The sequence below is a fragment of the Chaetodon trifascialis genome, chromosome 9, assembly GCF_039877785.1.
Source record: "Chaetodon trifascialis isolate fChaTrf1 chromosome 9, fChaTrf1.hap1, whole genome shotgun sequence".
Taxonomy (NCBI): Eukaryota; Metazoa; Chordata; class Actinopteri; order Chaetodontiformes; family Chaetodontidae; genus Chaetodon; species Chaetodon trifascialis.
Window position 1 is genome coordinate 17,543,855 of NC_092064.1, and position 13,070 is coordinate 17,556,924.

At 42.0% G+C, this 13,070-nt stretch overlaps 1 protein-coding gene across 6 annotated transcripts in view; it reads left to right on the forward strand.

The window, feature by feature from the left end:
- The first annotated feature begins 6,329 nt into the window (after nucleotides 1-6,329).
- mcamb (melanoma cell adhesion molecule b) overlaps nucleotides 6,330-13,070 on the forward strand; it is a 35,431-nt gene continuing 28,690 nt past the window's right edge. For all 6 annotated transcript variants that reach the window (XM_070971130.1, XM_070971129.1, XM_070971132.1 and 3 more), the window contains exon 1: nucleotides 6,330-6,629. In XM_070971130.1, the coding sequence (XP_070827231.1) occupies nucleotides 6,566-6,629 (64 nt within the window). In that variant the 5' untranslated portion in view covers nucleotides 6,330-6,565. The remainder of the gene's footprint in view (nucleotides 6,630-13,070) is intronic.

Below are 13,070 nucleotides of genomic sequence, written 5' to 3' on the forward strand. Positions count from 1 at the left end.
TGTCTGGAAAACAAATAGGGCCGCAACTAATGATTATTTTCATTAGCAATAAATCTGCCAGTTATTTTCTCAATAACTCATTTCAGAAAATGTAAAATTTTCAATTAAAAAAATGATGGATGTCTTATAATAGATGCAGATGAATTTTCTTTCTTCTTTAACTTAACAACTAATCGACTAATGAGAACTAAGAACAACTCTTTGCACTTGTGAAGCTGTAAGCCTCCAAGGTTGAGTACATAGTAATTTCCTGTTAGTGAACCTGATGAACTGAATGATAATAAATCGCAAGCACTTGTGTACGATGATGCTTCCAACATAGCATCACGACTTTATTACGTCAGAGATTTTATTCACTTGTTTTATTACCCCAAGCAGAGATAACAAGTTGCATTATGAGAGTGAAGTCATTAACCTTTTTATCATCCATCTTCCTTATGTCTTCTTCTTAATATCCAAATCTTCCCACTGTGAAACACTGAAGAAACATGTCAGTGGGTGGATGTATTATGATTAATTGCCCCTTATACATATAATCACCATGGAGAAGCGATGTTCAATTCTTGGCCCATGCAGCTATCAAAGTGTCTCTTTGTCACAATCCCTGTTGTTGTGACGTAGTTTAGCAGAAATTCAAATTTCTCTCCCACTCTTCCCCTGAGCCCCCTCACCATACCAGCGTATGCTCAAAAGCCCCCCGTCCTCTGGTGCGACTCGGACAATAGCCGTCTCTCATGCCGGGCAGACTACCCCCCAAAACAACTTGCGCTCGGGTCAGGCCTCAGTGGCTTGGAAAGAATGACTTCTTTTCCTCCTTTTCCTTCCTTCAGGCTTTCCTTAGCCCATGAGCAGAGCGCTGTGAGCCCTGGTGAGATAAACAGAAGTTGTGTGTATTCATCAATCACAAAGGAATGACACACACAGCGGTACATGGTGAGGACACTCAAGACAGGGCATCAGGAATGAAAATCTTAAAGGAACAAAGTTCAAAGGTAAAATCGAGGGTGAATACTCTCAAAAATTACCGTCACAAGTTACAAGCAAAAGTGCTGCATTCAAGATTTCTGCAAAATATATGTAAAATACATGACAGATAGAGAATGGTCCCTTTCATAGAGATATTATTATTTATATCATTGGAATATTATTAGTGATGCTTTAACACGTAAGCATCATTTTAATGTTACAGCTGGAGGTAGAACACATGTTAACTACTTTATATAGTGTAAAATCTCAATCTGTAAAATACTAAGTCCAGCTGTCAGATAAATGCAGTGGAGTAAAAAGTACAATATTTCCCTCTGATAGTTAAAAAAAGCCCTGCAATCGGCTGGCGACCGGTTCAGGGTGTACCCCGCCTCTCGCCCATTGTAGCTGGGATAGGCTCCAGCCCCCCGCAACCCCGAAAGGGATAGGCGGTATAGATAATGGATGGATGGATAGTTAAAAAAATGTATCTTTGGACAGACAGACTAGCAGTTTTCTTCTGTTTCCAGTCTTTATGCTAAGCTAAGCTAACTAGCCAAGTGTCAATACTTGCTAATTCAACCGTTAAGAGAAGAATAGGTCAGAGATTCTTTCAGGCTTTAATTGATTTTGTTTTGTGGTTGATAAGCTGGAGGTTTTCCCCTGTCAGCAGGTTGTGAAACATGCTCTTACTGTATAACATGCTTCAGGGTCTTGCACTCTCTGGGAACTGTGTGGGGGAGGGGATGGTGCTTTCCTGCTGCTGTTTTCCTTTTTCACTCTCATTCCCAAAGCCATTGCCCCTGATATTCCCAAATGCCCTGTCCAGGATGTATCATATTAAATAAAGGGTGAAAAGGGGACATTCTTGCAATTTGTCCACAAGGAACTTTAAGAGGCCTCATGAAAGATAGCTTCTCCAAATTTCATGTTCAATTATAGACCCAAACACCTTGTGCCACGCCCAAGTCACATGGCGGCTTTGTAGATTTGGTCATAATTTACCGACCTTGAGTGGCTGAACAATGTAGTTGTTATGAGAACGGCTAGTACTCTGCTATCACTACGAACCATGAGGACTGTACTGAACCACAAAGGAAATGAACCAACATGGTGCTTCATACCCTCATATACATTCATATATGATCTCATTTAAAAAGCATGACATCCAGTACGCATTGATGGGCCTCTCTGTTGTTTTCTGTAGGTTACATTTTGATTTTTTTTATATAAATATACATACCATAGATCTAGATAGAACTTAAAATGTATATTTCTCAGGAAGTTCATTGAACAACATGAAACTTCTCATGTGTGAAGCACATTGTGAGGGGTCAAACAATTGCAATTGTAACCCGTTCTGTGGCAGCAATACATCAATCCAGAGAGGATGTTGTGTTGATTTTCCTTCAACACAAGACCCAATTAACAGTGCGTCACAGCAGTGAGAGATATGTTTGCCTGTGTTATCAGTATTGGCCTCACATTTCCATCAAAACAGAGCAACAGCACTTGCACAGGAAGTGCACCAGAAGATCCCCGATGATAGCTTCAGGATGGAGGGAAAAACAGAACACCAGTGATATCTGGAGAGCAGAGGCTGCTCTTTGTCTGCTGTTCACCTGCTCTGAACATTAGGAAACAGCCGATTCCCAAAAGAACTGCACGGAGACCATGAGTGTGGTCATTTCTAGTTTTTAATTTTGTGCCATTAGAAGAAAACACTTGGTTGTTAAAGGAATAGGTCTACATTTTTGGAAAGATATTTATTTGCTTTGATGCATAGAGCTAGATGAGATGATCGATACCACTCTCATGATGGTGACAAAGCTACTGCCAGCAGCTGGTTAGCTTAGCTTAGCATAAAGACAAACAGCGAAGCAGCTAGCCTGCATTCAAAGATAACAAAACCCGTACACTTTTGGGTTTAGTAGTTTCATACAAATTAGGTATAACATGTCAGTGAGCTTTAAAAGTGCTCTTGAGTATTTTTTTTAACCTTTGGACATTATAAAATTATTTCCTCAGATGCCACACTAGTCAAACTATTCATTTAATGCTGAAACTGCAAAACATATTGTGAATGGTGAATTTGATTTACAGCAAATGGACTGACATTACAACATCAAACATTCACTGATTCACACATTCAGCAACAACTTACTGTTTGTTAAGGCCGTCCCTCCTGACTGCTGTTAGGTCTGTCAGTTCTCGCATGCCACACGTGCAATCAACAGCATATTGAACACTTAATCTCAGTCATTTTTTAGCAAATGATCTCTGTTCTCACACAGAGGCAGCCTGCTGATTTTGTTGGCTGAAATGACACCTGGCTAATTTATGCGAACTACCCAAATTGATTTAAAACACTGGCTGCGTTCCAAATTGAATACTTACTTTTGGTTCATACTGCAGCAGCACCTACCCCTCAGGGAGCTAGTATATCAATAGCAATGCTTGTCAGATGGTTGACTAGTTTGGAAACCCCTTCCTTTTGCATCTTTCTGATGTGACATGACTATTTGTCTAAACATTTCTGTAACTTTCCGACATTCTTCTGTCACTTTTCATGTCAGGTACATTAGTGAAATAGTGTGATTGACTTCAAGGAGAGAAAATGTCTGAAAATGTGTGTTGTTATCAGCACTGGCTTTTCACCAAAACTCCCATTTGTACATGTGTCCTCCACTAGTATTCAACCGCTCTACCTCACACAGAGGGCTTTCACATTCACAATGCAACAGTTTGGCAGAGAAATACACAGAAAAAAAGGTCCCTGAATCTCTCTCATGGCCTCTTTATTTGGTTGCCATCAAATGAAAACAAATGAAAGATCCTATCTAAAAAACACAGCTTGAAATAGAGCAGTGAAATGTCGGAGTCCACCTAAAACTAATATGCTTCAAACATGAAGTGCCCTGATCCAACCAGAATTAAATGAAGCATGTAAGACAAATTAACCATTCTGTCCTGGCCAGTGTCCTCACTTCCTCTTTTCCAGGCATTTAAAAGCACAATAATGTGGAAAAAGCTAAAACAAAACCAACCACGTCTGCTCCATCCTTCTGGAAAACTGTCTCCTCCTTTGAGGACTTTCACTGTCCAGCACCGCTGCCAGAAGCAGACCTCGTCTCCGCTGTGGACTCTTTTGCACGAGTGAGTTTGGTATCACCGCCTGCTCCTTCCTATGTGCCTGTGACCTGCACTCAGAGGCAATCCACTTGGCAGGCACAGATGGCAGACACAGCGGTGTTTTCCAGCAGCAAAGGTTACAGAGATCAGTGTACATACAACGTCCCACCATTCATTGATCTGTTTCCAACTGGACACACTGTGATAGTTCACACGGGATCAAATAATACTGACATAAAACGATTGTTGTAACTGTACTGTACAGTTTGGAGTTTTATCACTGTCTGTGCAGAGTTTGGGGAAGCGCTGTATTGTCTGTAACACAAACTGGTCCCTCGGGTCTTCCGGTCAGGTGATCGGGGCTGTGCCAAACACCAGGGTTGAGCTGAGGACTACTTTTACTACTGCAGCTCCAGACAGCATAACGACCCTCAGAGAAATATGATTGTTTGTTTTTGTTTTGTAATTTCTTTGTGTTTTTGTGTCTCTTAAATTACATGTTACTCTTAAATATTGATATCAGTCTCAAAAAAATCTATAAGTTGAACTTTAGCTGTTATCAACCCATTAGTCCCAGGTTGAGTTTTACTCATTCAAAATCAACCCTAATTTATTTAATGAGAAGCTGAAGCTCCTGTATCTATTTACTGTGCTACTCTCCAGTCTGGGCGAACTAAATACTGAAATTATGTTGACTCGGATGAAGAAACCCACAGCAGCCTGGTATCTGACCAGAGTGTTAACAGCACAGCATTATATATCATTTTCCTACAGGCCTCTGTTACTCTGAGAATTTGTTTTCGTTGTGCACATCCCAGTAATGTGTGGGTGCTTTTTTAATCTGGCAAACATTATAATTATCCATCCCTGACAGTCAAAACCATGTATACGATAAACTGTTTAACTTATCAGAGAAGCACCAAAGTGCAGGAGGTCAGCATCATGTAAATGATAAGATGTCCTCTGGCAGGCAACACGCTTTCACGTGGTTTGTTTAAGGAGTCAGTCTGATCCACTCCCTTAATATGTCCATATTAAGCTTGGCATCTAGCACAGTGGGGGAGTCATATTCACAATTTTTATGAGGGCTTGGATGTAGATAAAAATGATCTTTCGACCAGTTATTGACAGAGAACAAACTTCAGTTGAATAGTGAGTACTGTGAGTGTTATAAAATGAATGGCTGATTTGTTCTTCTTAAATTGTCTTACAGTCCCTGAAAAATAGCCAAGAAATACTCAGATCTTCTACTTATGTAAGCAAAAGTTGCAATAGCACAGAGGAAAGGTAGTAGTACACAAAAGTCCTGGATTCAACTATTAACATTAAATTATAGTTGCATTACAAAATGTAAAAATACTCATTGTGCAAAATGGCCCATTTCAGAATAATGTATATTATATTACATGATTATAATTCGTGATGCATTAACATCATGAATGTTGCAGCTGGTAAAGATGGAGCTAATCTGAATATGTTATATACTGCTGGGCAGCTTAATCTATAATAATACGAAATAAATTATTACCTGATTTATATTTTCTGTTAATAATCTAAATCTGCTGTAACTAATGTTGTCAAATAAATACTGGACGCATATATTCTTAATATGTGCTCAGTCTAGGGGAAATCCTGTATGAGATGGTCCAAAACACTCTATATCCTTCAGTGTTTGCATAAGTGTTTCACCTTTGTGACTGGTGGTGAGTGCGAGGCTGAAGATGCTCTGCAGCTGCAGAGCCCCCAACACACCACTGCAAACTAAAGAAATCATTACACAGAGGTCACCACACACACACACACACACACACACACACACACACACACACACACACACACACACACACAGTGTCCTGACCTGTCCTGAGCAGGGGCCACACCTTTTCACGCCCTCACCTCATGAATGCTGCTCATGCTCAACTAGTTTTCACTGGTCATGATTTTCTGTGGAGAAACTTGAGAAACAGATTGAGATACATGGGTGAGAGTACTTTTGGTGAGCATCATGTTGGGGAGCTGTAAATTATAACTTCTCACTGTCCCTCGCTCGAGACCTCCGCCCTCCTGCTGCTCTCGCTCAAGTTCCTCCTTTTTTTTGCACACTGCAAAAAAGATCCATCTCAAGAATCCATTTGTACACGGTCTCTGGACTCCTGTAGGTTTACTCATCTAAATAAAGAGGCCATAAAAGAGCTGAGACCGAGCAGTAAAGCAAAGTCCGTGTCGAGAAAATATATCGCATTTCATATTAGGAGTGCGCTTGAGTAAGTCTTTCAGACGGACATTTTTTACAGCGCAGGACCTCCGCTCTCTGCCCCTCCTGCATCACTTACCTCCCCGCGCGGCGCTGCCGCTCCTCTCTCTTTCTCTCTCTGTATCTCACTTTCCCAGGAGGACCAGTCCCTGTCAGACTCCGTCTACACACACATACCCCAGCACGGACGCTGCAGGACCGACCAAACAAAGCATGGCTGTACGGGACGCTAGCTCTCTGCTCGTCGGACTTCTGGTCCTCTTTCTCACCTGGGGAGGTGAGTGTCCGGGAAACGTTTGGCACTGGATTCGTGCAACACGCGGGTTTGCGCTGCTGCTGCTGCTGGGAATTGCGTGTTGATCTGTGTGTTCAAACTATTCCTATCCCACGATACATCACAGAAACAACTTAGAAGAAGTTTGTCACGAAAGTAGGAATTATGGAACTGCATTGTGGCTGATGTGAGCAACAGTTCAGACTGCTCTTCATCATGCATCTTCATAGAAGTTCATCATTTATGTGAAGTACAGGATCCAGTCAGGAGGCCTTGGGAGCTGAACAGGTCCTAGTTCAGCCGTTGTCTGCACAGAAGCTTTACCTCCTTGCAGCGTGCTCTGCAGAGAGACTCTTCACTGGCTTGTCAGTACAGTTCTACTCAGCAGTAGTAGACCCATCCACCCACTGCAGGCCTGTGTTGTTTTAACCTGGCTGTATGTGCTAAACTGATTTAGCAGGTTTCCTATCTGTGTAAAATCCACACATAAAGTAGATTTCAGAATGAGACACTTTCATTAATTGAGAAATGAAAGCACCACCCAATCAAAGGCTGCGGTTGGATGCATTTCCTTTGCACGGTGGGTGTGTTTGCAGGTGGTGTAATGCATCAATATGGAGAAATGAAAACTCTTAATTGTAAAAGATTTGTGGCAAACTCACTTCTGCTTTATAGTAAAGAAATTACTTTAGCATAATGAGACACATACCTGCTCTTTTCCATGGCTCCTGAAGTTATAGTTTGTGTACTTTGCTACATGTATTTATAACCACCGGCCATCCACAGAGGTCCGGTTGTAGTCGGGAACTCCCCGCCTGCTTTCTGTCAGCTCTTGCCTGTTCGGTGAATAGCTGGAGTGTCTGCGTTTCACAGGTTGGGAGCGAGATACTCGTTTCAGTGTGAGGCCAAAGGAAAGAAAAGTGTTCACCTGTGCAGTTTATCCTCTTGGTTGTTGTTAATCAGATGTCTTTAAATCAACAGTGTGAGACTGTCATAAAAAAGTTGGATGGTGTGTGTGTTTGTGTGTGTGTTTATTATTAGAAGAGTGCATGTGAGTGTAGATTTCTACATGTGGTGTTATGTGGATGAGAAGGGCATGCTCTCTCAGCTGTCTGCTTTACAGCTCCTTTTCAAAATACTTTTCTGTGTTGGTGTGTCACCTTGTTTGTTTAAACAAGACATGTCAATGTGTGCTTTCCCCCTCCACCCCTTCCTCCAAGAGCTTGACTTCCCTTTTCGCTTGCCCTGCCACTCTCCGCACACCTTCACCTTTCCTTCTGCCTGTTTGTCCTCCAGCACATGAACCTGTCCCTCCCTTGCCCCTGTATTGTGCTGATCTCCTGTTTAGCCTCAGCCTCACCATTGTCCTTGATCTCTTCCAACCCTCTCTGCTCTTATCAAGTCCACTTCCCCTTCTTCTCTGGCTTTCTTCACATCTGTGCTGGTACCCTTCATCTCCAATACATATCTACCCCGCCATTCATCATATTACATTTTTTAAATCACTGAAGCGCAGCTGTTTGACCGGAGGATGATATTTACATCTGAGCGTGGAATCTGGCATTAGATGGCCTCTGCAGAGCTGTTTGCACTCTGTTGGATTTCAAACAGTAAAGATAGTGATGTGACTCTTTTCCACCAGTGATCAGTGATAAAGGTCTTTGGTTTCAGGCAAAGTTCACACCAGATTATTTGTTCACTGTTGGGAAAAAAAAGCTGTTTGTGGTCCACTTTTCTCCCCCTCAGTATGTTCAATGGCTATTATCTCGAGCATGATGTTGGTTAACACGCCTCAGGGCTGCAAAAAGACTGTCTGAATACATGCACATGTATGTGCACATGCAGGACAAATGGATGCTATTGTGTCTGTGCCAGATCTCCATCTCAAGGCCCTGATGACATCAGAGGGAGGACATGCTGTTGGATTGTATTGTGACCCCTGATAAGGATACAATTCACTTCCTGTGACATCAACTAATCAAGCCGGGCCAAAGAGCGGCTCACATTAGACCTCGCTCACTTTCTGCTGGGCTGTGGCGCCGTGTTTCAGTTTCATGTGCCCGAAACAACTGCTGCTCTTCAGAAAAAGTGAGCTGGTCATGCACAATAAGTGGCCTTGTTGTGTCTCTACCACAGCATAGAAAATTGAGGCCCAGCAATCTGGCAGTAGATCAGCAGAGCAGAGAGGGTTTGAAATGGAAGTGCCTAAATTCAGACCTCTCTTCCAGCACATATCCACAGCTGGGACTGTGACGTGTCGTTTCCATGGATAGGTTTGTGGAGCAGGTTGTTAGAACATGGTGGAGTTTTGACGTACAAACATAAACACTCTCACTTTCACTCTTATTCGTTGTGAGCAGATTATTGAAAGACACACAGTGTTTTTGGGAAAGATATTACATATTCTTCAATGCTTCTTAGTAACCAACCGATGAAAATAATCACAATGCCCAAAATTAGGTCCTTGTGTGGAGAAAGTTTGCCACGGGCACATGGTGTCTTATCTCTGTCCTGAAATACAGCCGTGAGCTGTTCAAGTTCTCTGTTTATGTGTTCTCGTGCAACAGACTCCTCAGGACACCAGGCAGAAAAGGAGCAGTCCACCACTGTTCTTGATCTGGGCCGTGACAGTGCAGCATCCATCTGGACATGTCGAAAATTGTTTTGGTGAATTTATGGCTGTTAGGGTTAGTGAAACATAATCCAGATCCCCATTGAAACCTGGAAAGAAAACAGTACAAAGGCGAGAGAGTACCAGCCCTGTGCCACAGTGAAAGGCAACGGACAGCAGATCTGAAAACAGCAGGAAATCCTTTGCATATATCTTGACAATTGTTACTAAACATGCACGCTGGTTTTGAGTTTGAGACTCAGACTGCTGGAAGTTAGTTTGTTTTTGCTTTTTTACCATCAGAATTCAAACCAAAGCAATGATGCTGCTGGTTGTGAATTGGTCAACGCTGATATTGCAACCTGTTTCTTAAAAGGGTGTCTTCAGAGAATCTATAGCAGTATAGTATAACGTGCTGTTATCCAGTAATCCGTACAGTCATTACCACTTGTGTCCACAGCTGTTGCTGTTCAGCAGACCTTACAAAGGCCGGCTTCAAAAGATTACTGCAAGATTATTACTGTAACCCTGCAGCAATTCCTTTACCTTATATATATTGGCAGCAATGTCCGACTCTCAGGATCAGATTCAGAACCAAAAAAAGTTTATTGTCCAAAGATATTTGAAAATGACTGACGGACCAGATTATAAAAACAAATCCTATTGTCTGAACCAATCACCATTAAATATCGAGGGTAAACACAACATTTGCAAACCGCGTAGAATTAAACAAAAGTTTGGTCGAACGGCCTGATGAGGAAAGACACTGCAGTTTCACACACTGGTCTTGTGGGTATTCTGTAGTAATACCACTCTTCTTTTCTCATGTCATTAAGGTTTGTGTGTGAAAGTGCCTCGGAGAAGGCAGCTCCTGACTCATTTGTTGATAAGGGTACAGGATTGCATGTGTCTGTTTATGGTGTGTTTTTCTTGTTTGACTGCTGCAGTTCGACTGTCAGGCTGATGACAGTGTTTCTCTTCTCTCTCTCTGTCTCTCACGTACATTTCCAGTCATTGTCCAGGAAGAGATCTTGTCCTTGAATAAATCCTCGAGGCCTTGTCGCATTGTTGTTGGTAGTGTCAGCTTTCAAGTGTGTGAAATGTGAAGAAAATGAAAGTGTTAGACCATGAAGACAGAGGAGAAGCTGCAGTTGTTTTCAGGTGTTTTTCGTAGGAGAAGTGTTTGGAGCTGGTGTTTCCCCACTGAACCGTTTAATGGGTCGAAGCTTTGCACTTGGGAGCATGAATTGTCGAAGCAAAAGGTTTCCTTTTACTGTTTGATCTTCCCATTGATGTGAATAACATCCATTATCACCATTACCTGGGTCAATAGCAAACCAGTGATGGAGAGGGTGCAGGGCTGTTACTGGTGGAGAAAGCTCCCAGGACTTTGTGCTGCTGTCATCTCGTAGCAGGAAATGATTGTTTGTATAATGTAGCTCAAGCAAGAAACAATCTGCAGCCAAGCTGTGTTGATTGATATCTTATTATCAACACTTTTTGTTGTCAAAGCGAGTGTTCTAACACTTGTTTACTATGTAAAAGAAAGGAAGGAAGTCAATATTCCACCAATCTTCGCTTACCAGAACAATGACTAAATACACTTTTGTCCATTTTTCTCCCAAAGAGAAATCCTTTTTGTTGTACCCGTGGTGGCTTGGAACGGACAAACATCTGCAATGGAAGTGATTTTGCAATAACCACCAAACAACAGCCTTCAGACAATACAGATTTTCCTGATTTGTTCAGTTTCAATGCTTTTTGTGACATTTTTCAACACGGTTTGGTTTAATAAGACGCACACCAGTGTGATTGCCAGCAGAAAGCTTTAACACAACATCGGCCTTGTCTGCAGATGTGCAATGCGGCATTTCATCTGTAAGACTGTATTGGAGGGTTCAACACACACTGGACAGCTTTAGTGTACTCTGATGTATTGCTCCATATGTGGCTGCAGGGTAAAACCATTCATATCTTGCAGCTTAGAGATCACCTTTAGCGAACACAGCATCTGCAGAGCCAGCTCTCCTCTGACTGTGGCCACTTACCGCTGCTCTGATGGCCTTTGAAGTCCCCTGATCAGACGGACGGCTGCGTACACCTGGCGCCCTCACAGTCCCCCAAAGTCTCAAAGACACATAAAGACACACATACACACAAAACATGTGCCCACTCAGGTCAGCTCACTGCTGCTACTTAATGACCTGTTGTCATCATGTGTTGTTTTAGTTAAAGTGGGGATACTGTTTCACTGCCGGTGACACAGACAAAATGTAGAACCTGGCTGTTGAAATTCACTTTTACTTGAATTAAGTGCACATTGTGGTAAGCATTTAATTATCGAGGTATTCATTTGTAAGAGGAATGTTGAGCTGATGTCAGCATTACTGCTCCACCATCATAATGGGAGCTTAGGCCTCACTTTCTATTGTTTTATAAACTTTACACCATCCCAGCTGCAGAGCTGAGTGGCCACATTCAGCTGCAAAGTGGTTGTGAGGAAGCTGTGAGAAGAGGTTTGTCTTCAGTATTTTGGAGGATCCCTCTCCTGACCTTACATTAATTCGTATTATAGGCGTTTGAACACATAGTGAGCTCCTATTATTTGTTCATCTCTTGCAGTTTTCTTAACGGGGCAGTTTTGAGGTCTAGTAATACAGCGCATGCCAGCGAGTTATTCCTCAGCTAACAGAATATTAATTGAGCATATTCTATGGGCACTGCACTTTGCAATGCATTTTAGCTCAAAGTCTTAAAATGATACTAAGAAGACAACATGTGATTAAGTCACAGACACCCCTGACTGCAAACTTGCTGAAAGGAGTTTTGAGTAATAATTTGGATTGTGGCAAGGCTTCTGCAGGTGCAGTCTCTGCCCATATCGCAGTGGCGGACGCAGAATGTGACAGATGGGCGGGTGTGGATTAAGTCTGGATGGGCCTGATCACCACTTTGCCAAAATTGATAAGGCCTATGTTATGGTAGAAAGTGTTCAGACGTGTTTATCAGTACCTACCTAATAGGGGGTTTAGGGATTAATCCCAGATTATTATTATTATTTTTTATTTTTTTTAAACTGGGCCATTAAACATGCAGTTTAAATTGAGTTAGTTTTTAGTTAGTTTTTCGAACATACTCCAGTTTAGAAAAAATTTTCCAAATGCATTAGTTTACAAATGAATTCGGTCCACGGTGCTCTTCTGTCCTCTGCGGCTGGAAGCCGATGGAGCGATTTGTGCTCCTCTTTACAGCCAACAACAGAACAATGCCAGACGGACGGTCTTATTTCACACTTTGTATGCGTGTAGCAGCAGCAGAGACCCCAAAAAGTGAGTTTTTCATAATATGGGACCTTTAACTGTGAAAATCGTATTATATCTTTTTTTTATTTATTTATTTATTTTTTTAATTTCTGATTGGGTGGGCAAGCTGTCAATCAGGGCGGACGTATGCCCATGCCCGCCCGTAGCTCGAGTATTCTCTGTGGTCATGCTACAGGTATTTCTAAATTCAATAATGTTATTAATTATAAATAAATTAGATGTCATTGAATGTCTACATCCTGTTTACACATGCCTGCAGCCACATTCACAGCAGATTAATTCATCTACGAATGTGTATTTTTCTGAAAATGCCCAAACTATGTGGTCATCTGAAGGGTTCTGTGAGTCCAGGTGAAAACTGTTATATTAACACAAGGCTAATGAGCACAATGTGTAAAAGCCTCAGCACTCAGGAAGGTATTTGACTTTGACAGGAGCTGCTACCTGATCCCTGAGATAACCAGAAATTGAGCCAGAAGCTCATCGTTAAACCTACGTGTAAACTGGGAC